The 23,297-nt window shown below is 40.9% G+C and overlaps 1 protein-coding gene across 16 annotated transcripts in view; it reads left to right on the forward strand.

Moving 5' to 3' along the window:
- LOC117576480 (dystrophin) overlaps positions 1-23,297 on the forward strand; it is a 175,826-nt gene that overhangs the window by 72,523 nt on the left and 80,006 nt on the right. For 2 of the 16 annotated variants that reach the window (XM_052007095.1, XM_052007094.1), the window contains exon 1: positions 12,369-15,143. The exons of the other annotated variants lie outside the window; for them this stretch is intronic. In XM_052007095.1, the coding sequence (XP_051863055.1) occupies positions 12,384-15,143 (2,760 nt within the window). In that variant the 5' untranslated portion in view covers positions 12,369-12,383. Of the gene's footprint in view, positions 1-12,368; positions 15,144-23,297 lie in introns of those variants that run through there. 16 annotated transcript variants of the gene reach the window in all.

Below are 23,297 nucleotides of genomic sequence, written 5' to 3' on the forward strand. Positions count from 1 at the left end.
TTCATATGTAGGCAAATGAGCTAAGCTGAGGGAATGTCGTCGACGATTTTATACTCTGTGAAGTGACTAATTCCATTTATTATTATGTAGTAGATAACATTAATTAAGTTACTCGAAATATTGACCAATATTTGAAATTCATCCGCCTTTCAGTACCCATGTATTCCGTTAGTCTCAGTTAAAGAATGTCTTATGTATTTAATCGTCACACTCAAGGAAGACCCAGTTTATCATGAACTATTCAACTATTCACATATTAGAAAATATTAAAAAAGGAGCGAATAGTTTCTCCAATGCCTTAATCCTTACCTTCTCTACGCTTTGTTGGTGTTTAGTTCGTTATGAAGTGAGGACACTAGGAAAAACTTTACTTTATATATTTGTATTTAACTGTCAATATCCGTTTCCAAATAAATTAGACAACATCGATCTAGTTTTCAATAGGTATAATATTATATATTTAAAAAAAAAGTTAAGATTAAGTGTGACCATACAACATAATGAAGGATATTTAAAACTAAATACGGATACGATTGGTTTCCTAATTATGATAATATAATATGGGGACATTAACAATTCTTTAAAACGAATAATTGATAGCCTTAGCATTTCTTTTGTTTTCCAACGTACCTTTTCCTTTAATCTTAAGAAACGTGTATACCCTGCGTACCTTCACTCCCCTACAGGGTATTTATTGCACTATATAAAGCACTGAGCTTTGTAGTTTGTCAAGAGGCAGCGCATAAAAACCACACAAGCCAAAATGTCAGTTAACAGACACGCAAAACTTACAGCAAATTATAAGCGACATGTGGCAAAGGCGGCGGCATCGCTGATGCTAGTGTGTTGGTTGTGGGCGTGGCAGCCACAAAATGCGGTATCTCTCTCGCTGTTGGTTTGTTCATCTCTGTCTGTCTGTCTCGATTTTGTTCTGTGCTGTGCTGTTTGTTTATTCGCTCGTCTGTTTGTTGCTGCGATAAAGTTCACAACTATTTGAAAATGCCAACAGCAGCAACAACTGCAACACCCACAGCAACAGCAACATCAACAACAACAACACGAGGAGAACATCAAAAGACCAACCATACACATGTCAGATAAAGCTTATCAAGCGCACAGCGCCACAGATAATAAAAGTTAAATAAGATAAAACTGTAGAAAATGAGTTGGAAACTTTTCTATGTTGCATAGCTCTTCTCTCTCTATCTTTCCCACTCACACTCTGTGTTGTTTGTAAATTTCTTTGGAATCTGTCACGAAAATGTTGCAACAATTTTTGAGAAAACTTTCAGTTGTTTTTTGGCCCAGTTAACAGAACATTTTCACAGTTCTCCTCCGAAAGTTAACACAAACTTCAGTTGTACTTGCACTAATTTTTTTTCATCGTTTTCGTTTTTTTTTCTTACTTTCGCCTTTATGCTTGGGCATTGCGGTTAATTAAATATTCAGCTAGATAAGAGAGCTTAGAGAAAAAGGTGCTTAAATTATGGGCCGCAGGCCGTAAGAAAAATATGGAGAGGCGAGTCAGGCAACACAACAAAAAAAAAAAAGGGTGAATAAGCTCATAAAAAATATGCCAACCGTTGTGGCGCCACAAATTATTTACCTTTACCTTTAGCTTGAGCTTGAGCTTCACAGGCAACGCGTTGCCATCGTCATGGCCTGTGCCCATAACCGGCAGCAAAAGGCAATTTAAATTCTAATGATAATTCCGCAAAAGCCCTTGCCTCTCCCCCTCGGGGAGTCGCGTCTCGTCCAATGGAAAGTGGCTCTAAGCGAGCTTAGCAAATTAGCGCGCCTGGCAACCAACTTCAGAGCTACAGAGTTGAATTCTGAATCCTGCAATCCTTTATGGTACATTTCTACAACATAAATTTGTACTTTATTTGCCGCGTTTTTGCATAATTTCCATCGCGGCAGCGCCAACGCTCGTTTTTCCGGTCTTCTTTTGTTAATTATGCTTTGTTTACGCATCCTGCAATTATTTGTTGTGTGTGTGTGTGTGTGCGATTGTCTGCTTCTCCAAGGGATTTACTTAGCACATAAGCCCCTCGGCTAATGACTAAAGATGCAGCGCGCAGTGGGAGTTGCCTTGGAATTATACGCCATACATATTTGATGATGATTTATTAGATTTAATTTATTTTGCACATTTCTTTGGTATGTCGTTTAATTACACAGCTTACACATAATTCCTTAAATATTAAATACAATTGAAATTCAAATCAACATTTAAGCAAAACAATTGGAAAACGAACTCACAATTTGCTCAATAAATCAGTCTCATTACAAACCGAATGGAGAAGGGGAAACTGTGCTGTGTTTTTAAGCCTCGTTAAGTCTGTGAATGGCACAAGTCAAGAAGAGTTAGCTAAACATTTCCATTTGAGCAATTTGGTAAATTGAACGTAACGTCGAAACGCTTCTTTGGCCACAGCACAGTCACAGTCAAAGCAGAAAATCAAATGGCCAAAATGGCGTGGCTAACACGATAATAATCCTATCAAATGGCCAGAACACGACACTCTTTCTCTCTCACTAAGCGAGTCACCAAAAGCCGTGAAAGCATGCAAAAGTCAATTTTTTAACTCTTTGTTTCGGGCTAAAACAAAAAAAAAAACGCCATTCAAAGTAAAACTTAAACAGCCAAAAACCGAAAGTCGAAACGAGTCGAGTCCAGTTGAGTTTTGCGGGTCGTTTTACCATTTGGCTTTTTGTGCTATTTGGTCTTGGGGACGTGGCGTGGCGTGTGGCAACAATTATTGTGTCATTAATCAGGCGGCATTTGCAAATACCCTGACATTCAATATATATAGAGTAGAAGATTCGAAACCCAGCACAACTCGCACATTGTGTCAGCAGCTGGCATGACTTTTGTGTGTGGAGACGAGACGCGATGAGCGAGGAGGATGGCGGGAAGTTGACGCAAAAAGGCAACTTGAATTTTATTGATTGTTGCCGGAGCCTGAAATCCACGCCAAAGAAGATGAATGAATCGCTTGACGCACAAAATGAAATAAAAACCAACAAATAACAACAAAAATGAGACAGACGTGCAAATACCCTAAGTAGCTAATTTCAAAGGAAAGCAAATCTGAGAAAAAGTTAATAGAAATGTTTGCCAACTAATACGCCACACATTTTGGTGTCTAAGCCAACGCTTAGGGTATGCAAAATGGTCGCGCAAGTGTGAAAATCTGTAAGCCAAGAAGAAAAACGTTGCAAACTCAAAGGGATTTCCATATGACTTACCACGTCCTCCACGCTGCTGTTGCTGTTGCTGCTGCTGCTGCTGCTGCTGTTGGCGTTTGTCTGGCCCATGGCCATTCAATTGGGCACGCAGAGAACGAAAAAAAAAAAAAACGAAAGAAAATAGAAGCAAATGCCCTTGCTACATACGATATATGACGCAGCCGCAGGGTGGGACAAGCGAGTGAACAAGCAGACCTCACTTGAAAAACGCATTAAAAGCCACGCACATACATTTCTTCAGTTCGGGACCAAACAAAACCAAACCAAACCGAACCGAACCCAACAACACCCCAGCGGCATTCGCCGCACACAAAGTTGCGTATCAATAAAATATCCATACATGCATGCTAAGTAAGTGTTCTCCTCTCCTCTGTTCGCTCATCTTTGGGTCACTGTGCTGTGATTCTTGTAGCGACCGAAAACGAATTGGGATTTAAGTGTTGTACAAGTACAAGTACAAGTACAAGGCGTTCTCTATAGCATCCCAACACCACTCTCACACTCGTTTGCGTATGCGTATAAAAATAAAGTGAGGATGCCGAAGGGCAGCTTGTTATAAGCAGCAGCAGCAAAACGTGCCTCAAGTCAGCCTTGGGCGAGTATTTGGCTAAAGAAAAATAAAAGGAAAAACCTACAATCTCTTTCGCAATTTCTTTTCGCTGCGGCAAGTGCGCGCGCCTCATATTGCGTATACGACGCGTGTTCCCAGCAAGCTTGCTTCTGTGCTTGGTCTCCGCTTGTAAATGGAATTGGTCATTTGTAGCGAGTTAAGCATGTTGCAATGTCAAGACATCGCTATGAACAGTTCAACTGAATATTGCGTATACGCAACGTTTATTGCCTTTACCAGTCATTTGATTGGATTTTGATAGAAACTGATATTATAATAGCACATATAGTTTCATATATAGTTTAAACTATAAAAACAACTTGTTTCGGTCCTTTTTGAGTATTAAAAATTAATTTGAGTATGAGTTGAATTGGGGTTAAATGGTTGTAAGCTGTCTCGTAGAATTCGTCGCAAGTGTTCATTTTAGTTTGATGATTTTAGTGACTTTTTTGTATTGAATAATTGGGCTGGAAGCAGCTGGAAGGAATATTAAGATTAGATATACTCATATAGAAATGTAACATTTTGTATTACGATCATAATCAATATAAGTAATTTTATATTTACTAAAAAAAATAATAATTAAAGAAATCATATTCATAAATTTGTCTAAAACAGCTGGTGAATATCCTGCTCTTTCAATATACGCAATTATATAATATAAAGCAAACAAAACAATAATTACTTACGTAAAAGCTTCTTAGTGACTACTTTATATTTAATAACTATCTTTATTTTGGTAGCAGCTGAAAGGAATATTAAGATTAGATATATAGAAATGTAACATTTTGTTATTATAATCGTAATCAATATGAGTAATTTTATATTTCCTAATAAAAATAATCTTTCAAGAAATTATATACATAGATTTGTCTAAAACAGCTGGTGAATATCCTGCTCTTTCAAATTATAAGCTACACAATTATATAAAGCAGCATCGTAATTGGGTCAAACAAAAGAATAATTACTTACGTAAAAGCTTCCCTCGAACATAGTTCGACCTCAATATTGTCTCATTTGCTCCTACGCTTAAGCGACTGTTTATGGCTGCAATTTGTAAAGGGATTTGCTCGAAAGTATTTTACAATCTTAATCCGCTTCATTAACCCCGCTTGCAGATTGTTTGCTTGTCAACAAATTCGATTGATCAGCGTTAACTATGCGTATTACGCATAGTTGTTGCGCTCGGTAAAACTTACTTAACTACTTACTTATCTGAAAGCAGAAGCAGCAGCAGCAACAGCGACGCTCTCTCAGCTCCACCTGCTGTCCAAGTTGGTTTAATTGTTTGCCGCATTTGTTGCTACTTCGTTGTTGTTACTTTGTTACTGTTGCAGCTAGTTGTCGACTTTGCATAACAGATTCATTAATTTTACGAGAACGAACGACGAGGACGAGGAAGACTGGGAAAACTTTTGCTTAGCCAATAGAGAAGCACGTAGCGAGAGCAACAGGAGCTGGAGCAGGGAATGCGTTGGAATGTGTCTATAGCAAGAAGTGACTGGTAACGGTAACTGGCAGCCATTTTGTGTGATTAAATCTGGACGCAAGTTTACCGTTCAACTCAAACAAGCAGCTGGCAAACTCTGCTGTTGTTGTTGTCGTTGTTGTTGCTGCCCATTCAATTGTTGCTGTTTTTATTGTGCAAATTATTATTGTAAGTGAATTGAATTAATTTTGCGCAGAGTTTCGCCTTGTCGACGATTTGTTGAATTCAATTACTTTGATTGTGATTTTATTTATCCACCAACTTGTGCGAAATGTGTGAAAATGCACGTCAAAACTTTTTACATTTCAAATGAATGTCTGCACATTGTGCTACAATTTTTTGCACTCGGCTTCAATTAAACTTCAATTCCCATCGATTTGCGTAGAAATAGTTACAAAAATAATGCCGATAATGTTGTGCATTAATGTTGATGAGGAACTTTTCTTTACCCTTTAACGCTCTGTCCTTGACGATTTTGTGTGCCGTGCACGTTTTAGCCGAGAACTTTTTATTATGTAATCGAGTTTTAATGTCCCCAACACAGCGAACCCAGAAAACAGCCGAAGGGGCAAACGCGCAGCTCATAAATAAATTATATAAAGGGTTCAAACGCCATTCAAATTTCGCCTCCAACTTTCGCTATTATTATTTAAATGATTATTATTGTAATTTGAATTTCATTTTTGCGATAATTACAATAACGACAGGGTTGATGTGTCGTATACGTAATGACTTTCCCATTGTGCAATTTGGTCAAGTTTGTGATAGACTAGATGAAATAATAAAAACGGAGAAAAATAAAAGAATTAGCAATTTGCTTGGAAAAATTCAATCACATAAAAAAGCGGCAAAAGCATCTTGAAGTCGTTTCCTTTTTGGCATTAAGTCTGCATTTTATATGCTCCATTGTGTGTGAGAGTGTGTGTGGCAAATTTATAACCCACATCGAAATACACCCACCTCAACTTAATGTCATGCTCACACGTCATAAAACAAAGCTCACACACGCATCTTGACATGGGCAATCCCGGGTAGCATAATCACACTTCTGTCAGCTTTTAGTAGATTAAAACTTTGAGCCGCAAATGCCGCAAAATTATTAAGCATAGACTTGGCCTTTCTTTGTCGGCTGCGATGCCTTTTTCTGCCACAAGGAGCTACAATAAAAAGAATATCAAATTGCTATTTAATGCCGCAATCGATTCGCTTGGCAAATCAACGAGCCGCTTGTCATTCACCTGAGACACGCAAAGCGTGCTCGTGTCTCTTACTTTCTAGGTCGAAGAACATCTGCCAACGTAATTAACACTTAAATACATTATAATTAAGCGAGAGCGAGAGAGAACTGTGTATACGGTCTTAATTATTTCATATATCGCCACGCATGTGTCAGCTCATTTGTGGCCCGTTTGTTGTTTCAATTCCATAATAAAATTGTCTAACCAAAAAGAGAGAAAAACTAATTTCTGGCCATTGTTGGTCATTGGGAAGGGGAAAGGGGAATGTGTCTTGTCTTAAACGCCATCTTTGCCCTTTTTGCTGGTGTCTGGTCAGACAATTTGCTTCGCTCTTGGACGGGCGTTGCCTTTAATTGGCCAACTTAAGTGCCGTTACGTTTCAGTTTTACTTTCGTTCTCTTTTTTTTTGTGCTTTTTGAAATTTCTTTCCGGCCAAGAACAAAAATGTTCCTACATTTCCCTGGCCATTAATTCTACCTTGCGTTTCAATTAGTGTTTTCGCATTGGTGTCGGCCAACGCTTTCTTTCTTAGCCAATTCTATGCAACCTTCTCTCACTCGCCCGCGCCAACTGATTTATGTCCACCTCCCACTTTTGAGGCTTGGCACATGGTTACTAGAGCTCTGTGGGTGGTGGGTTGCTTGGTTTGTGGGTTAGGCCAAATGGCAGCGAAGCGTGCCAATCTCTGGGCTATCTCTCTGGTTGTGGCTGTGTTCTAACTAACTCGTCTCGTCTTCATTTCTCACTTGGCTGACTGCGTATTTGCACAGTGTCGACCAACGACGAAGGTGTCCTGGCCATGTTGGCACTGTCTATTGGCTTAACTCACGGCAAGTGTGAGCGATAGCAGAGTCTCAGTGCAGTGTTGTTTCAGATGTCAATTATAGGGTTGCCAACGCAGTTCCGGGCTTGATCAAAAACATGTCAATTTTATAAATAACGTTTTTTTTGACTTAAGAAAACAAATACCATATAATTTATATGCTTCAATAATATATAAATAATCTTAAAATATGTATTGTTATTAGCAAATGAAATGTTCTGTGGAAAATGAGATTTTTCATGTAATTCTATTATGTACCTATAATTATTATTACTCAAAACGTTATACATTCATTTATAGGCAGTTCTATTTATTTATTAATATATGCATCATTTTTTGTATTCCCTTAAATATCAATAACAATTTCATAATTTTACGTATACGTAATATAATATTTCGAGCAGCTTGACAACTCTAGTGAGACTATCGGGGACTATGCAAATTGCAAATCGTTCGCATTTGCAAACGCTCCAACACCTGCCAGAAGGCATAACCGCACAAGGCTCTTGGCCCCGCCCCCCTTTCCGCCTTGCTGCTTTCCATCTTCGGCTGCCACATTCCCTTTTCCCTATCAGTGTCGTTTTGTTATTTATCCTGCGTTCTTGCGGTGGCTTGGGATGAGTTAAGGAGGAAACTCCTGCTGCTGTTGCTGCTGCTGAACCCTTTGCACAGTGTGTGTGGAGGCCTGCGGGGCATGCCACTTAACACACTTTAAGCACGGACTCAGACGACGCCTTCAAAGCGCGACGAGATGCCATAGCAGAGCCACGCCCACACGCTGATAAGGAAGAGCGAGATGGGGATGGTTGCTGTTTGGTTTATACACGTTTTGCTTTTTAATTTATCATGTCTATTTGTTTAGTGTTTCTTCGGCCATTGCAAGTTGTACATACAACACAACCTTCTCCTCGCCCAACTCTTTGTTCATTTGTTATCCTTGTTTGCTTTGTCTCTATGTGTGTGTCGGTGTGTGTGTTGGCGCCTTAGTCGATAGTTTGTTTTAAAAAATTGCTTCCAGCTTTGGGGATTTGCTTTTTGCAGTCTCCTCTTTCAGTGGTTGCTTCTGCTGTGGTGCAGCGGTTACACGTTCAACTCCAGCTCTTGCTCTTCACTCTTTTTTGCTGCTGTGGAGCTTAAACATTAATTGAAAATCATTGAGTGTGGTCTTTGCTTTCGTTTGGTTGTGTTTTTGTGTGCTTGTGCTCGGGTTCGGTCTTTGCCATGTTTTTAATTAGATTAATTGAGTGGATTGATGATGCGGCAACTTGATTTACATTATGCTTAACTTGAACTCATTGATATCAATTGAAGTGCCAGTGGAAGATGCAATTGATGCCACTTTTCGGCTGCACTTTTGCGCAAAATCATTTAATAACCAAGCCAGAGGGCAAACAACGGATGACAGCAACCCTTAGAGACAGCACTTGAGGGTATGTGACAGTGTTTTGCATGCGAAGACAAACCCAAGATGCGGTCTGTATTTGCCATTGTCGCTGCTGCTGCTGCCACAAATTGAATCAAATTCCTAGCTGCCGAGATTCATCAGCCACACACACACAACAGAGATAGAGACGGAGATGGAGAGCACACACAAAACCATGACAGTGACAGCATATCTTATTTAATTTCAACTCGCTCTGATGCAGATAAACCAACTGAGCAACAGCGGCAGAGGGAGATGAAGAGGAAGAGGCAGAACGCAAGTTTATGGGCCAAGCACAAACCGAGCATAACATTAATTTTTGTTAATCTATTTTGAAGAGTTGGTCAGTGGGTAAACAGGGTAGAAGTAGAGTGGAGAGCAGCAGCTGCTGCTCTAGTTGAGCAACCGCAAGTAAATATGCTGTCATTAATTTAAAACTTAAACAAACAATACCAAAAACTTTGCCACAGTTTCTCCATCTTACGCAGTGCTCCAGCTGTATCTCCTTACTTCTCTCGCTCTCTCTTTCTCTATCTATCTCTCTGGCTGTTTGTCTGTCAGTCAGTCACGGTGTGCTCGTGAGTTATGTTCATTAGCAAATTCAAAAGCATTTCGAAATCTTGGCACACAATACACACTCGGAGGATGGGCAGAGCAACATTTAGCTGGAATTCCTAATGAGTAAAGAGCTGCAGTTAGTTCGAAGTGCAAGCGAGATAGATGGACAGAGACAGAGAATGCTTGTAGTTGTAGTTGTTGCTAGCCTAAATATGTCAAAACTGAAGCTGGCATTTTGTGTTGCCTGCTTTTAGGGGCAACGCTCTAAGGGTCAGCAGGTGTAGTATGCGTGTGCTTTTCCACCCCCTTGCTCACTCTTCTGTCCCTCTGCAGTTGCCAAGTGGCGCTCTTGAGTTCGTTGTGCATGTGCTAAAGTGTTGATACAAGTTACTTTGCTGCTGTTGCAGCTGCTAATATTACTGTCCTCAGCTTTAGCACACTGACACACTCTCTGCGACTGTGTGTCAGTTTATGTCCGTGTATGTATGTATGCGTGTGTGAGTGAGCTGCCTAGTCATAAACCACGACAGACAGCCAGACAGCTGAGCACGTAGCAGACAGCTGAGCATGACGAGCTGACAAAGTGCAACAGCAACATTCTCTGTGCCCTCTTCTCACCCTCTCACTCACTCTCTCTCTATCTCTGTTTTCTACGACATTGCAGCTTGCTTCTCACTCTGTGTACACAGCTCCAAATGCGGTGCGCATAAATTTACAACTGCTTCAATCAGCTGCCATCTCAATTTGTGTTGCCTAATTGAAATTTTAAATGAAAATGTTAAAGTTCTTGTACCCAGCAAGTTTTCTCATTTTTCTATTATTGCTTAACAAAATTTGTACAAATTGCAAATTAATTAGAAATATTCAATAACTTTATACAAATGATATGTATTTATTTATTACTACTGTCAACTTTCTTGCAGTGTACTTAAGTTTGAATTTTTGTTGTTGCATGCAAATGATTCAACTCGCTCGGCACATGTTTTGTCATCTGTACAAGTATGTGTGTATAAGTGTGTGTGTGTGAGGCGTGTGTATTTTGTAACATGTTTTGCGCGCGCATTTTCCCTTATGGCATGTTTCATTTTCCCATTTTCCTCGCCGCACTCATTTGTTTATTTTCATATTTGCAGCGAGTTGTCTTGTTTTTTTGTTTTTTTGTTATAATTTATGCGCATTTTTTATTAAATATTTATGTTAATGCCGAGTTTTAGCCGAGCGACCGCAAGCATTGCCATCGTCGTCTCCTCATGTATCCTTTTCATCCCTTTGCCACTCCCCATTGTCACCCATTTGCCCTTTATGGCGTATTTATGCTCTAAAGCGTGCAAATGCTTCCGTCTCCTGTATGTTATGTCTGTGTATGTAATGCTGTTGACACGTCGCCATAAAATTACGGTCTTCGTCTCCACGTAGCCAACGAAGCAGTCATAAATAGTTTTGTCAAAGCCCCGCCACAGACTGGGAACTGCGAACTTTAGCAACTGCGACTGCATCGTTGGCATCTCAATTTTGAGTTTTCGTCCTGCCAAATTCCTTGGCCTGCATAACAGAGTCCAAGACAAAGCCAAGGCCAAAGACGTGAGCTTATGGCTTATCGAAATATTTGGACAGGTATTGCCATCTGCTTTTCTGCCAGCACTATTTGCCAGCAATTTGATATTTACATTGCCTGCCGCTCTCCTGCTTTCGCTTGTCTGCAATGCTCAATTTGTTAGCTGATTATTTCCATGTTTGCAGTGGGGTTTATTTTGCATTCGATTTACTGCATTCGCATTTGCAGCAAATATATTTGGACTTAGTCTTGTCTCGGTTGGGAATTGATGTTGCCACTGAAAGACATCGAATGTGAAATTGAAATAATCTTATTAAATGCTTATTCAATGTAATCGATATTATGTTAATAGTTCTGGCGGCTTGCAAGTAAGAGATTGCTGCTCAAATGTTAAATTAAGTTCTTTATATTAAGTGTATCAGCAACTATGTTATTATTATTAACATGAAGAGTTTTCTACTTCTAATATCTTGCGAAATAAAATGCAAAGGCAATACAAAACAATCTTAGCTATTAACTTTGAGATTTCAAATTATACTCTTTTAGAATTCTTTTTAAATTCATTATTTGAAACATAATGTCAGTTAAGGAAAATTAAATGCTAAATAATTTTAGGTTAATAACTTTGATATATCATGCGCTATTTCCTTAGAAAACAGTGCAATATATAAATACTTCTATATAATATTGAAAATTCTTTTTAAATTCAATATTAGTTATATAGTATTCATATTAGTAATATCAGAACTATTTATGGTCACTACTTCGAGAATCATGCAAAATGATTTGAAATGAAATTTAATGAAATACAAAATAATTTTGAGACACAATTTTCTTTGTATTCTGTTGACTTTTTCAATTTAGACTTCTTTTGACATGCAATTCTATTATTGAATTCGAATAGTATCACTACTTGTATGTTAGTTAAATAGTTATAACTTGTATACAAATATACATATATTATATGTTAGATAGATCGATTAGCAATCGCTTAATTAATGTCAAGTCGATAAATGGTTAAACGCGCGCACACATTGATTTAATATTGAAATGCATCAATCGCGTCATTTATTGCTCAAGGGGACTACGAACTATTGTCAATTGCCATAAAGCACACGAAATATTGCGTATACGTCCCGGGGTGCGACAATAAATTTAAATGCAAACTGCGTTCAATTCAAACAGCAACAGCAACAGCCACCGACGGAGTCGAATACAAATTTCAGTAATTGCCCCACGTAGTGCAGTTGAATTGATAAGTTGAAGACGATGTAAGTGATTGATTGATCGATTGATTGGCTGATTGATTGCCCCAGTGGCCAACAATTTGAACAACAATTCCCATGCCCAAAGCGTGGCAACAACAACAGCAACAGCATCAGACAAAAGCAACGAAAGCGCACAATGGCCACGTAGCCAAACCGCTCAGCACGCTATGACATCGACAATAACGGCAAAGAACGCACAACAGCAGCAGCAGCAGCATCAACAGCAACAGCAGCAACAACAGCAATCGCTTCACACAACCAATATGAATGGCTTTCGCATAACTGGTTACCCAGCAGCAGCCACGCCCCCCACTAGGAACAATGCAGCGAACAGTATCTACGCCAAGCCGAATGCCCATGAACTCGATCTGCATATAAGTGAATCGCTGCTTTATCCCGGCAGCACACAGCAGCAACAGTCGCTGCAAAGTTCGCCCGGTCCACCGCCACAGCTGACAAACATGCTGCCCACGGCGGGCATTCCAGGGGCTGCCACGCCCATTGCATTGAAGGGCAACAATCCGTTTCTGAACAGTCCGTCGCCAACGGAAACAGCGCCCAGCATTGTCAAGGCGCCAGCAACCACTGCGAGTGGCTATGAGATGCCCGAGTACGCGGAGCCATCGCGATTGCGTGGACTCAAGCAGCGACCACACAGCATTGCTGTCTCGGCAGCCACAGCATCGCCCACCGCTGGCGGTGGAGCTCGCTCCAGTTTTGTGGACTACAATGCGCAGCAGCAGCAGCGACTGTTGCAGCTGTCGCGACAGCAGCAGCAACTGCGCAATGCTGTGAGTCTGGTGAGCACCACAACGACAGCAACCACAGCCTCGGCTGCGGACAAAGAGTCGCTGTATGCGGCCATCTTTCAGCAGTATCGTCAGAGTCCCACCAATGGGCAGCCGGCGCCGCCAGTGCCGCAGCATCGCAAACCAGCAACAGCAACGGTTGGCGGCGTGCCAGTTGTGCCACGACGTTCGCAGAGTACGCCCAGACCTAATGGTCCAACGTTGCAGCAGCAGCAACAGCAGCAGCAACAACAGCAGCAACAGTTGAACGGACAACTCAATGGCAACGGCGTGCAGCGGCCTCGCAGTCTCGATCGCTACAATGGTGGAGGAGGCGGTGGCATGCAGACGGAGGCGCCACCAATACCGTTGCGTCGCTTTGCCAACAGCAACAGCAATGGCAGCGTGAACAACAATGGCACGCTGGGTCGCCAGCGCAGTCCCAAGAAGAGTTGCAGCACTGACAACATGTTGCAAGCGACGCCCACAGTGGCAACAAACACAATGCGACACTCGCTGAGCTATCACGGCAACAGCCAGGAGGCGTTGCAGGAGAACGGCAAGCCTGAGAACAACAGACCTTCGAGTTATGCGGCCCCAGCACCTGGACCGGATCAAGCTTACCTCGAACATCAGCTGCGAGCTTATTCCGAGCAGCTGCGCACGATCACCGAAAGTGTGCGGAAGTATTCGGAGCAAGCGAAGCTGTTGTCGGAGCTGAAGCGACAGCAGCAGCTGGCCAAGCAATCGCAAACGAATCTCAATCTGCTGACGCCCAACAGCAATGGCACCAGCAGCAACAATAATAACAACAACAACAACTTTCAGCCGAATATGATTTCGCCAGAGATCGTCAGCAAATCGCTGGCATCGCTTTCAGGCGCCGGCGAAGTGCAAACGCCTTCGAATCAGTTGCGTCTGTTTCTGGACAACATTAGGAGCAGCATGCGGCAAGAGTATCAGCAACACATGCCCGATGATGTGCTCAAACCAACAGCAACCACAACCACAGCAGCAGCCACAGCAACATCAGCAGCTGCAGCAGCAACAGCAACGTTGAAACGCAATGGCGAAGCCAAAGTGGCTGCAGCTGCAACTATTGCAACTGTGGCAGAGGAGCCGCCACCACCGCCAACGCCCTCAGATCAGCTGCGTCAGTTTCTGGATGCGATACGCGCCAATAAAATACCTGAGAATGCAGACAAGCCCAGCAAGCTGAGCAACTCGCAGACGCTGGACTCGTTCATCTCGAAGCCGCTGCAAATGCCCGATGTGACATCTGGCACACCAGGCGGAGGGGTGGTTGGTGGTGGGGCAGCAGCAGCAGCGGGCAACACAGCGGCTGCTGGCAATGGAGCAGCTGCTGGTGTGCCCAGTAGACGACGACCGAAGAGCAGCGTTCTTCCCGGTGGCAGCAATGCCAAATTGGAGCAGCGTGAACACTCGCTGGTCACCTCGGAGAGCTTTCATCAGATCTCCGACAATTTGCGGCTGATGAGCGAGGACTTGCAGGCTCTGAGTCCCAGTAAAGTGGTCAGCAGCTCGGCCAGCAGTGGCAGCCTCAAAACCTTGGCTGCCAATGGCAGCAGTTCGTTGACCACTGAGCTGCGTGTAATTACAAGTTCACCACAGCAGCAGCAACAGCAGCAAATGGTGATGAGTAAATCGAACAGTTCGCTGGGCTCGTTGGCACTCACGGTGACAACGCCGTCGAGTGCAACGACCACGCCCTCGACTGCCCCGCTTATGACGGACTTTAATGAGATATTGGACAGCTTTCATGCGATGGCCGATAAGTACAAATCGAAAGGTTCCTATGATTATTTGCGCAAGTGCTCGGAGGCATTGCGTCAGCATTCGCTGCAGCTCAAACTGCAGCAGCAGCAACAACAGCAGCAGCAGCAGCATTCACAACAATTCCAACAACAGCAGCAACATCATCAACAGCAGCAGCAGCAATTTCAGCAATTGCAAAATGGTTTCAACAGCGACGACAGCAGCTCGTGTAGCACAACTCCGGGCAGCATTCGAGATGCAGTGCAGAATCTGTTATTGCTGCCCAGGAATGGATTTCAAATACTCGACGATCGCATGCGATTGTTTATTGATATCATCGACAGTCAAGATCGTTTAAGTCAGGTAAGTAAAGCAACTAGAAGAAGAGATATGAATCAAGACAGAGAGAGAGTAATAAGTTTAAGATATGCAAAGGCAACTGGTGTAGTTCATTTCCCAATATTCCTTATCATCATTCATTCCTCTTTATTTAAAGTAATCTTCCATAAACTAATTTGAATTTTATTTTTCTTACAGGTATGTATTAAGCTTTGTCTTTAACTCAAATAAAGTTGTAAGTACAAACCAGTATTATTTAATAAACAATAAAAACATATATGCGCAATGATTCAATTATTATTTGGAAAGAGGTCAGAGCTAAAAAAAAATAAAAAATAATATGGGTACGAAAACCAAAGCAAAAAGGCCTAATTTCAAAATAACCTAAAAAGAACCACCAAATATTTTATTATAAAATTCATTAATGTTTTTGCTTGGATATTACAAAATTGTCATCTTAAATCACAATTATTATTGATAAAAAATTAATATTTTGTAGTTAATTAGTTTTATACCAAATTTCAACTTTGTAGCAAAACCAATCATAATTAAATGATATAAAAATATCAATAAGCAAAAACTTAGCGTGGTGGCCATTAATTTTATCTCACTTGAGAATCTCTTTCCCTTGAGGTCACTTTATATGGCATATTTGGTCAGTGTGTTTGTCTTTCATCGTACATACATCAAAGAACGATGTCCTTTCGATTTACAGCTGCCCTGGTCGAAGTTATCTTGTCCACCCGCATATTACGCTCAATTGCATAATGTGGCAAAAGCCATCAAATCAGTTAATGACCCAGAAAGTTAAACATTTACCATCACACCCAAAGAAGAGCGCATTAAAACTTCAAAAACGAAGAAGACGACGACGACGACGAGCGAGACGAACCCATCAATTTTGCGAAAATAGCTGAAGCTGAACATCAGCAATTAATATTAATAAACTACAAAGTCATTTTGAGGGCAGGCAACTAATTTCAATGCTAATCGTCAGAGAAAGCGCAGGAAGCAAAATTGAAATTTTAATCAAATTTGAGATTGGAATGGGGGGCGGTAAACCACGCCCACTCATTCTATGTGTAGTTTTAGTAGTCGGCCCATTCATGATGATGAACCACAGAGAGAAATTGAGCCTGTCTGTCGCACACTTTGTGAATGTGTGTGTGTGTAAAGGCCATAAAACTGGCAACAGGCAATTTTGGGAGAAGTAATCAAGCGACAAGTCACGAAAATTCCCAAAAGTAGCTAATCAGTGGATCTATCATGTCCTGACTAGCAGCAGCATCCTCTCCTCATTCTATATGAAATTTGATTTGCCTTTGCCTCTGCTATCCTAGTGTGTGTGTGTGTGTGTGTGTGCTGAAAATTTGATATGCAAAATAAATCAGAGAACTAATTTCGTACAATTTAGCACGCCTGCAGGGCGGAAACGGAAATGCCAAGTGCTATCCCTGGCCATGGGCTTAACCCGTTATGGCCACAGATATGTGCTCTGCGGGTTAATGATGACGAGCTCGGTTCTAATTGTCTATGGTCCGAAGGACCTGCACCTGTCTCTGTGGCTACCGCTGCCGCTGCTTATCTGTCTTTATCAGTTAACACATTGTGTGTGTGTCTACAAAGTGCTCCCTTCTTCGTACCAATTCCAATTCATTTGCTATGCATATGCATATCATCATTTTATGGCTGCCATTCTTGATTAGCATTTCTCTGTTTGAGTCTCCGCACACAGTAAAATATACATAACATATGTGTGTGGCTGTAGCTGTGTCTGTGTCTCTGTCCGTCGGACACAACTTGAAATTGCTTTCGTAATTCAAATAAGCCGAGTCTAATGCAAATCATTTATACACATATAATATATTTACTTTGTGGCTAGTCAAAGAGTTTGGTCATCATTTTGGTTACGCATGAAAAGCTCTGCAAATAAGCTGTTGACTTTTCAAAATCATGAAAGCATCTTTAAGTGGAATAATTTCCTATAGTGCTCAGAGATCTCTTAAATTAATACGTAAAAGAATCGGTTTAATTTTAGCAACTTGAAACAAATTCCTAAATGCATTTTGTCAACTTGCCTTTTTGCTCTTCCGAATCCAAAGTTTTAATTAGATTCCATTCCATAACTTTTGGTAAAATGCTACAGAAAGTTTAAAAACATTTTTTAGTTTTTACACTTCACATATTTTATTTGACAAAAATTCCTAACTAAATACTGCACTTACAATTTTTACTACAGTAAAGTATTAACCAAACATTGCTTTGGTCAAGGCTACAAAGTAAATACTTACTAAAAGATTTGCCCTGGTTAGTTTCGCTTTTATACTTATTACTTAAATGCGTTTCAAATAATTCAAAACTTAAAATGTATAGACCATTTCTAATAATGAGGTCGAAATGTTGTTGGTCAAATTCATTCATTTTAAATAGGTGATTTTAGCCAGATAAGAGGAACTTGACTAAAATTTCAGCTGGAAATCATTTGAGAGATTCAATTAGTTAAGAGTTGCAGTGAATACGTTTTATTTGGTTTGCATTTGCAATGCGCTCTCTTAATGGCAATTCGTAATTGATGGTTGAACCAATATAAATTGCGAGTAAAGTGCAGTGAAATATGATATAACTGCCAGGCAATTTATGTGCATAATTATATAATTAAATTTGTTAATTACAAGCATACTTTATGCACCCTACAAACACAGAATAAACTTTGTTGGGTATATTAAATGGGAATAAAGTACTTTAATTTAATACGAAATGATTTCTAGAATATCCAGAACTCCATCACTTTGCATTTATTTTCAGTTTTAATTGCATAAGTGCAGGTCAAGCGGCTGCAAAATTAATGAAAATGCTGCAATTTGTTTAATGTCATTTCAGTAATTTATTTGATGAAATGCATTTAAATTTTGATGTTTACTTTCGTGTGGCTCTTCCACAATGTTTTTGTTGCCAGCGTTGCAAAAAGTAAACACACATACACATATAAATGGCTAAAATCTGCTTTTCATAATGCAATTGCAAGCAATTGCACAAAATTTCCGCAAACTGAAATAATTGCGTTTGGCGGTCAACGGCCCTAGACCAGACCAGGCCAAACAATTTTCATTACAAACTAATTATTTAAACTGCTGGCGAAAGCCAGCAACAACAACAACAACAACAACGAGAGCAACAATAGTAATTGCTAGTATAACAAGGACATCCCCGAAATGCCCTCGCAAATGGACCCTTTGCGATAAATGAACTGTAAAATAAGCGGCCAACCGAAACGTCATTTGCACTCATTTTGGCCAACAAACATTCAGTGTGGTGGTCGCCATTGACGGCCAATAGGGTGACCATTGGCACATTGTACCGCACTGACAGCATTGCCAAAAGCCATTTATTTTAATTAGCTGTGTTACACCACACAAAGCAACAGCAGCAACAACAAGAGCAACAACCATGACAAACAGGACAACAATGAGCACTACAGCAACTATTAATAATTGCCATTTTGGGGTCAACACCTAGGAATACAAGTAATTAAGTCTGCGACAGATAAAAGTGGCTGACAGAGGGATACCACGTAAGGCAGAATAATTTAAGAGAAGAGGCAAATAGCTGTAGGGATTTAACATTCTTGTGGGTATTGAAGTAATTTTTAATAAATTTCAATAGAAAAATAATTTTAATAAATTTCAAGAATTCTTCAACAATTCGTTAATTGAAAATAATTAATAAGCGATTACATTTTAATTAATTTCAATAAATAAACCCTTGGTGCTACTTAAATTAGGTATTTTTATACTACTTTGTTGGGTATACATCTGGCAGCATGTGGAGCACTTTCAATAAGTAGTTCGATTAAATCATTTTTTAAGTTAGAGTCTCTCTTATGTCGCAATATTCAACTGCATGCAACTACGTTATACTTATACTTTGAATACATCAATAAAAACATTGTTATTACATCATACTTACTCTTTATTTTTTAAAAACAATAATATTGCTGCTTTATTTAGATTAAAGTTACCAAACTAAATTATCATAAGAGATTTTTTTATACTCTACTATTTATTTTGAGACAACAAATATGTTCTCCACTTGAATTAGATAAATTTACCTAGAACTATATTCAATTCTTCTTTAGATATTAATTTGTATACTATTTACTATATATTTATTGACTTACTCTTTAGCTTAGGTTAATTTAGGAAAAAAATTAGTTTGCTATTCTTTGCAATTACCTAAAAATGGATTCATTAATTCTTGTATTAGGATATTCATTTTCTTATTAAAAAAATCCCAGGGTATTCGGCGAGCAACGTGTTGAGTTTAATTTCGAACTTGTACCATTAATATAGTAACCATACATTTAAATCAATTTCTACGGCAGAATTTAATCCACCGTAATTGCTAAGAGATCAGGTGATGGCTGCAATATGATCATTCATTTAAGCACCTGCGTTTCAATTAATTGCACTTAATGCGAGTTTAATCAATTAAAGCGAGCACATGCTCGCGTCTCTCTATGATTAAGCCGCATAATAATAATCTCTGCCTCAAATATTGTATTTTGCGGTTATTTTATTTTGCATTTTTATGGCAATGGTTAAAACGCAACCGCAACAAACAACAAAATGGCCAAACAAAGTGCGTGCTTTAAATAATTGCTATATAGGTGGAAGGTTGGAGGTTGAAGCCAGTAGTTGAGGACGATATCGGTGGGGCATGGAATGCTTTCAACAGCTTTCAATTGCGAGTCCTGGCGTTCGTCCTGGCTGGCTGACTGGCTGGTTGTATGCTTGGTCTGGCGGTTGGTTGGGCATGTCGCTTATTAATTGCATGTCATAAATCATGATTATGCCACTTGCTGACCGACCGCTGTGCTAGTCGTAGTTATTATTATTAATCTTTGTCGCCCACACAGAGAGAGAGAGAGAGGAGAGAGTGAGAAAGAGAATGAGTGAGAGCAAGTGAGATATAGCGGCAGATGGAGATTGTTTCAGGTAGTGTCTACCATATGCTCTCGCCCGTTTCATGCAAATGCGACGTTGTCATCGTCGTCGTCGTAGTTGTTGTTGTTCAGATGCTGCTGCTGCTGGTGCTCTTGTTCTTGCTGGTTGGCCTATCTTGATTAATTGCAAAAGTTTACTGGTCACACGATCCTGGGAATACGAGAGCCCAGAGCCCAGGTTCAGGAGCCATGGAAATACGTCAGCTGTTTCCGTTTTTCTTTCTCGTTTTTACGAATTTTTTTTTGTAATTTTTTTGCTGGGTATCCCACAGAATTAATAACAACAAGAATGCGGGTAACAAGCTTCATAACACGCGTATGTTGTCACGTAAATTGGTTTTAATATTTAAAGCACTTCATTACTCACAGTCGAGAGAGGCGAGAACATGAGAACGTTGCCCATTAAGGCAACAACATACGCTGAAAAGCATGTTACAAATTCGTTTAATCAACAGCTTTCGCTCTTTGGGACAACAGCAGTTGTTGTCCAGCGCGAAACTTTACGCCGCTGCAATTAAATCAAATTGAATTGCGCTGCAACAACTTTTAAGCAGCTGGCGTGTATCATTTATTCTTGTTTCAACAGTATTAAATTATTGTTTGTTGCAGCCACTGTAATGCAATAGCAATAATAAATTACATTTTCAATAAAATTCGAAAAATATTACATTTATATCCAATGAAACAGCATCAAATGCAAAAAATATATACTTTCCAGGCATATCAATTATTGCCATAACTTGAAGCGCTTATTGATAAACGATAACAAATTTCGAATGCTTTGAAACCTGCAGCTGCAAACGTGTCAGTATCTCAATTGACTTCATCCTAAGGGCGTGCTGCAATTGTGAGTTGCAATTCGAATTCGATCTGTACGCAAAGTAGTTCACTTTATGTTTGCATTTGGCACAATGAAAAATGTACAAAAAAAGAAATGTCGAAAAACAAATTCATTTTTTGCGATAAACCTAGAAACAAAAGGTAAGCAGAAATAAGAGAAAATCGGAGCCGACAGCCAACGAAGTTGTTTGCATTCATTCAGGCTGCAACTCGGTGTCTGACAAGGCGTCAGAGTGCTGAAACTTCAGCAGTAGACAGCACAAAAGTACACAACGTGCAACAGACTAAGTTGATGTGAGTGTATTTTTTTTTTTTTTTTTTTTTTTAAAACTCAATCTATATATTTTATTCAAACAGTTGTCCATTATATATAATACATATATATAGTTGTTTTAAATTTAGACTAAGTATGTTATTGCGCCATTCTACTGTCCCCCTGGGACTACCAATAAAGTATTACTTCAGGAGGGAGTAGAGCCTTAACGGCTCGCATCAGAGTTACGCACTTTTTCTTGGCGTCTGAGCTCCTTCATGACAGTGCTTGCCATTTTTTCCACCGCATCCCAATTATCGGCGTTTGCCAACATTAGTGGCACCATCCTATCTGGAGATAGGGACTCGCCCAGCACCTCTTCGGCTTCTCTTCTTTCCCTTTCAAACCTGGGGCAGGCGAAGATGATGTGTCCCGCGTCTTCCGTGACGCCTACTCCACACCTTGGGCATGATGGATCGTCAGCGTGCCCAAAGCGATGAAGATATGCTCGGAAACACCCGTGTCCACTAAGGAACTGCGTCAGATAGAAGTTTGTTTGGCCGTGTCTTCTACCTACCCACGCTTCGACCGATGGAATCAGTTTCCATGTCCATCTTCCCTTGGGAGCTTCGGTCCACCGTTGTTGCCACTCGATCAGCATGATCTGACGGCTTGTGAGGTGATTTCCTGTGCAGTATTTTCTGCTGATCTCGGTGACCAGCAGATCGAACGGAGTGATGCCCGCTATCACGTGCGCTGCTTCCCCAGAGACTGTGCGAAACGCACTGGCAACTCTAATAGCGCAGAGTCTGTAGAGTGCTCCCACTTCTTTGATGAATGTCTTTTTTGTCGTAGCCGCAGCCCATATGGGTGCTGCGTACGTTGTGATCGACCTCACCACTCCAGTCAGTAGGCGTCTCCGTAGTTGCTTCGGTCCTCTGGTGTTAGGCATTATGCGAGCAAGCGCAATACACGCCACTGAGGCTTTTTGGCCTATGTAGCTCAAGTGGTCCTTAAACGAGAGCCTCCTGTCTAGCATAACTCCCAGGTACTTAAGTGCAGGCCTTGAGCAAATACTTGTGCTTCCCACAATTATGCTAGCGGTCTCCACCATTTTCCTGGAGCTTATCAGGACTGCCTCCGTTTTGTGCTCGGCTAGGCTAAGGCCTGCGTCTGCTAGCCATCTCTCCGCCGTTTTTATTGCTGTATTAGCGCTGTTTTCAACTTCGTGCTTATGCTTGGCGACTGCCACGATCGCGATGTCATCAGCGAAGCCTACAATCTTAACCCCTTCCGGCAGATCAAGTCTCAGTATTCCGTCGTACATTAAGTTCCACAGCGTCGGACCAAGAACTGAGCCTTGTGGAACCCCTCCAGTAACTACTTGGTTGACGCTTCCGTGGTTGGTCCGGTAGCGTAGTGACCTTCCTTCGAGGTAACTGCCTATTATGCGGACGATGTGCGGCTCAATGTTCCTTTGGATCAGGCATTGCATGATTCTCCCCCAGTTGGCGGAGTTAAAAGCGTTCTTGACATCTAGAGTGACCACTAGGCAATACTGCTTGGTACCCCAGAGCCACCGCTTACCCTCTATTGCTGTGGCTGCTATGTGTGAGACCACCTGTACCGCTTGTTGTGTGGAGTGTGCCTTTCTGAAACCAAATTGATATGGTGAAAGACCCCCTTTGATGTCAACCTCGGCTTCCAGTCGCGTGCAAATAACGCGTTCGAGTACCTTGCCTACGATGTCCAGCAGACAGATTGGCCGGTAGGCTGAAGGGTCATCCGATGGTTTGCCTCCTTTTGGAATAAGGACCAGGTCCTGTTTTTTCCATCGAATGGGAAATCTCCCCTCCCTGAAGCACGAGTTGAACACCGTACTGAAATATGCCGGTTTCAGCTCCATTGCTCTTTTGACAATGGCACTCGGGATGCCATCTGGTCCAGGAGATTTACCAGGTTTTATCCTGTGCGCTGCTGCTAAGACCTCTCTATCCGAGACTTCGTCAAACTGAATACTGTTCCAGTCAGCAAGTCCTGCAACCTCATTGTTGTCGTTTCGGGCTGGTTGCTGTGGGAACAG

The sequence above is a fragment of the Drosophila albomicans genome, chromosome 2R (assembly GCF_009650485.2).
Source record: "Drosophila albomicans strain 15112-1751.03 chromosome 2R, ASM965048v2, whole genome shotgun sequence".
NCBI classification, from domain to species: Eukaryota; Metazoa; Arthropoda; class Insecta; order Diptera; family Drosophilidae; genus Drosophila; species Drosophila albomicans.